Source organism: Zingiber officinale, chromosome 5A (assembly GCF_018446385.1).
Source record: "Zingiber officinale cultivar Zhangliang chromosome 5A, Zo_v1.1, whole genome shotgun sequence".
Classification (NCBI taxonomy): domain Eukaryota; kingdom Viridiplantae; phylum Streptophyta; class Magnoliopsida; order Zingiberales; family Zingiberaceae; genus Zingiber; species Zingiber officinale.
This window is the reverse complement of record NC_055994.1, coordinates 71,954,129-71,956,858: the sequence shown is the minus strand read 5'-3', so window position 1 is coordinate 71,956,858 and position 2,730 is coordinate 71,954,129. Positions and strand designations below refer to the sequence as shown.

Sequence of the window (2,730 nt, the reverse complement as noted above, 5' to 3'; positions counted from 1 at the left end):
ATACATCTGTGTTCACTTTCTCACCTCTCACCTGACCCTGTAGGTTTGGAGATGATTTGTACTCCATGGTTGCTCAAGCTACCTTATTCTCTCACCCTCCAAGTAGTAGGCACCTGAGCGGAGCCTCTACACGACCTTAACAGATACCACTCATGGGGCTTCAAGCTTGGCGACGTTGTCGACCGAATTTACTTTCTTCCACACGAGATCGCCGACCTAAAAAGACCTCAGGATTACCCTCTGGTTGTAGTTCTGCTTCATCCGTTGTTGGTACGCCATTAGCCAAATGGTTGTTTTAGCTCGTGTCTCATCCACCAAGTCGAGCTCCATGAATCTTTGTCCGGTGTTTCCTTCATCATAGAACCGCACCCGATCGGATTCCACTCCAACATCTACAGGGGCGACTGCTTCACCACTGTATATTAAGTAGAAAAGAGTTACACCGGTCCCCTCATTTAGGATCATACGAAGGGCCCACAACACACTAGGGAGCTCGTCAATCCAGCTACCTCCAGTGTGGTAGAACCGAGCCCGTAACCCTCTGAGGATTTCCCTATTGGCGACTTTCGCTTGCCCATTGCTCTGGGGATAGGCCACAGAGGTGAAAGCCTGCTGGATGCCATAGCCTTCACACCACTCTCTAAGCTTCTAACCGACAAATTGTCTCCCATTATCTGATACGAGTCAGCGTGGAATACCGAATTGACATATGATGTTCTGCCAAATGAACTTAATGACCATATGCTCAGTTATTCTCGCGAGCGGCTTAGCTTCCACCCACTTTGAGAAGTAGTCCACCGCGATGAATAGGAATCTCCGCTGACCTATCGCCATGGGGAATGACCCAATGATGTTCATGCCCCATTGGTTGAATGGGCAGGACACTGTGGACATCTTTATCTCCTCAATCGGGCGGTGTGAGATATTTTGATATTTTTGGCAGGACTAGCAAGTGTCTAATGTCCGAGTGGAGTCCTCTTGAAGAGTGGGCCAAAAATATCCGGCCATGTGTATCTTCCGGGCCAGCGAGCGACCACCTGGGTGACCTCCACAAGAGCCCTGATGTACTTCCTTCAAGATGTACTTGACATCTTTCAGCCCAACACATTTGAGCAAGGGCCTGGAGAAGGCTCTTTTATACAACTGATCTCCGATAAGGGTGAACCATCCGACTCTCATTTTCAATAGACGAGCTTCCTCATGATCAGCTGGAGTGACTCTCGATCGGAGAAACTTTATCAGTGTCATCCTCCAGTCACATGGGAGGGTTATCCCTTCTGTCCTATTGATATGCGCCACTAATGAGACTTGCTTGATAGGATGCCCTATAGCGATCGACGTCAAGGAGCTGGATAATCTTACCAACTCATCTGCTGCTTGGTTCTCCGATCGGGGGATCTTCTGTATGATGGCTTCCTTAAAGTTGGCCTTCATTCTCAAAGGCTTTTGCGTAGAGCTTGAGCTGGGCATTGTTTATCTCGAACGTCCCTGAGAGCTGCTGAGCAGCCAACTGAGAGTCTGAGTGGATGAGGACTTTAACGGCTCCCACATGTCGGGCGCCTGTAAGATGACTATCAATGCTTCATACTCAGCTTCATTATTGGTGGTTCTGTAGTCCAGCCATATGGACAGGTACATATGGTCTTCTTGTGGTGAGCCTAACATTATGCCAATCTCTTTACCTTGCTGAATGAACGAACCATCCACATATATCTTCCAGGTTACCTCCAGCTCGACATTTTGGACCTCTGTGATAAAATCAGCCAAGACTTGGGCCTTGATTGCTGCTCGGAGTTGATATTCTATGTCGAATTCGCTTAGTTTGATCGTCTATTTGATTAGCCTCCAGATGCCTCGGGGTTGAGAAGGACCTGCCCCAAGGCGCTATTAGTCAGCACGATGATTGAGTGTGCTAGAAGTATGGATGAAGCCTCCGAGTGACGAGTATCAATGCATAAGCTAATTTTTCTAAATCAGTGTAGCAAGACTCTGCATCCTTCAATATATGGCTTAAAAAGTATACAGGATATTGTTCCTGGCCGTTTTTCCTTACTAAACCTGATCCAACTGTTGGTGCAGGAAGCATCCGACGATCGAACCTGAGTTTTGATAAATGGAAAAGGGTTCAAAGTTAAGGTTATTTGTGGGCTAACATGTTTGAATGAGTTTGTAGGAAAGTCCTAAGTGTACTTAGGCAAAAGTCCTAGCTGCGGTTAGGCAAAGAGAAAATCCTAGGGGGTGGTAACCCTAGGTCCTAGGGGGTGGTAACCTTAGGCGGAAAGTTTTGACAGGTCGAGGGCTTTGGGCAAAAATCCTAGAGTCAGGGACTCTAGGTGGAAAGTCCTGGTGTCGCGAACCGATTGAAAGACCGGACGGGTCGTGGAGCAAACGTCCAGTAGAAAGTCATGGAGCCTCGAGCGCTGAGAAAAAGTCCAGTCAGTCTGGAGGACTGGTCTGGCAACAGGTAAACTCTCCTAAGTGGAGTAGGTGAGGATGCGTTCCTCGATGAGGGAACAGTAGGCGTCGGTTAGACCTAAGATTTTTTATTGAGAATCCGAATTCAGAATCGGACAGTCCGATAGCTGTCAAATTCTTATATTCTCGTTTTATTTGTGTTAACTCTATTTTACAGGATATATTTTGTATTTTGTTGTAACATATCTTGCTGGGAATGAAAAAGTACTGAAAGCCCAGATGAACAGTGTGGAGATTGGAGGCGCCTCGGATGCC

The 2,730-nt window shown here is 47.2% G+C and overlaps 1 protein-coding gene across 1 annotated transcript; it reads right to left on the bottom strand.

Annotated features, from left to right (window-relative positions):
- Positions 1–216: 216 nt before the first annotated feature.
- LOC121979629 lies at positions 217–834 on the bottom strand. The gene is made up of 2 exons (XM_042531622.1): positions 739–834; positions 217–648 (listed from the first exon to the last, which is right to left on the bottom strand). The coding sequence occupies exons 1-2, from the start codon at positions 832–834 to the stop codon at positions 217–219; spliced, it is 528 nt and encodes a 175-aa protein (XP_042387556.1).
- Positions 835–2,730: the final 1,896 nt, after the last annotated feature.

Bases quoted from the DNA above. Each gene is read 5' to 3' on its own strand.
- LOC121979629 (XM_042531622.1), bottom strand. From the start codon at position 834: ATGGCGATAGGTCAGCGGAGATTCCTATTCATCGCGGTGGACTACTTC. The intron at 649-738 runs GTCATTAAGTTC...TTTGTCGGTTAG, and splicing joins CGAGAATAACTGAGCATATG to AAGCTTAGAGAGTGGTGTGA.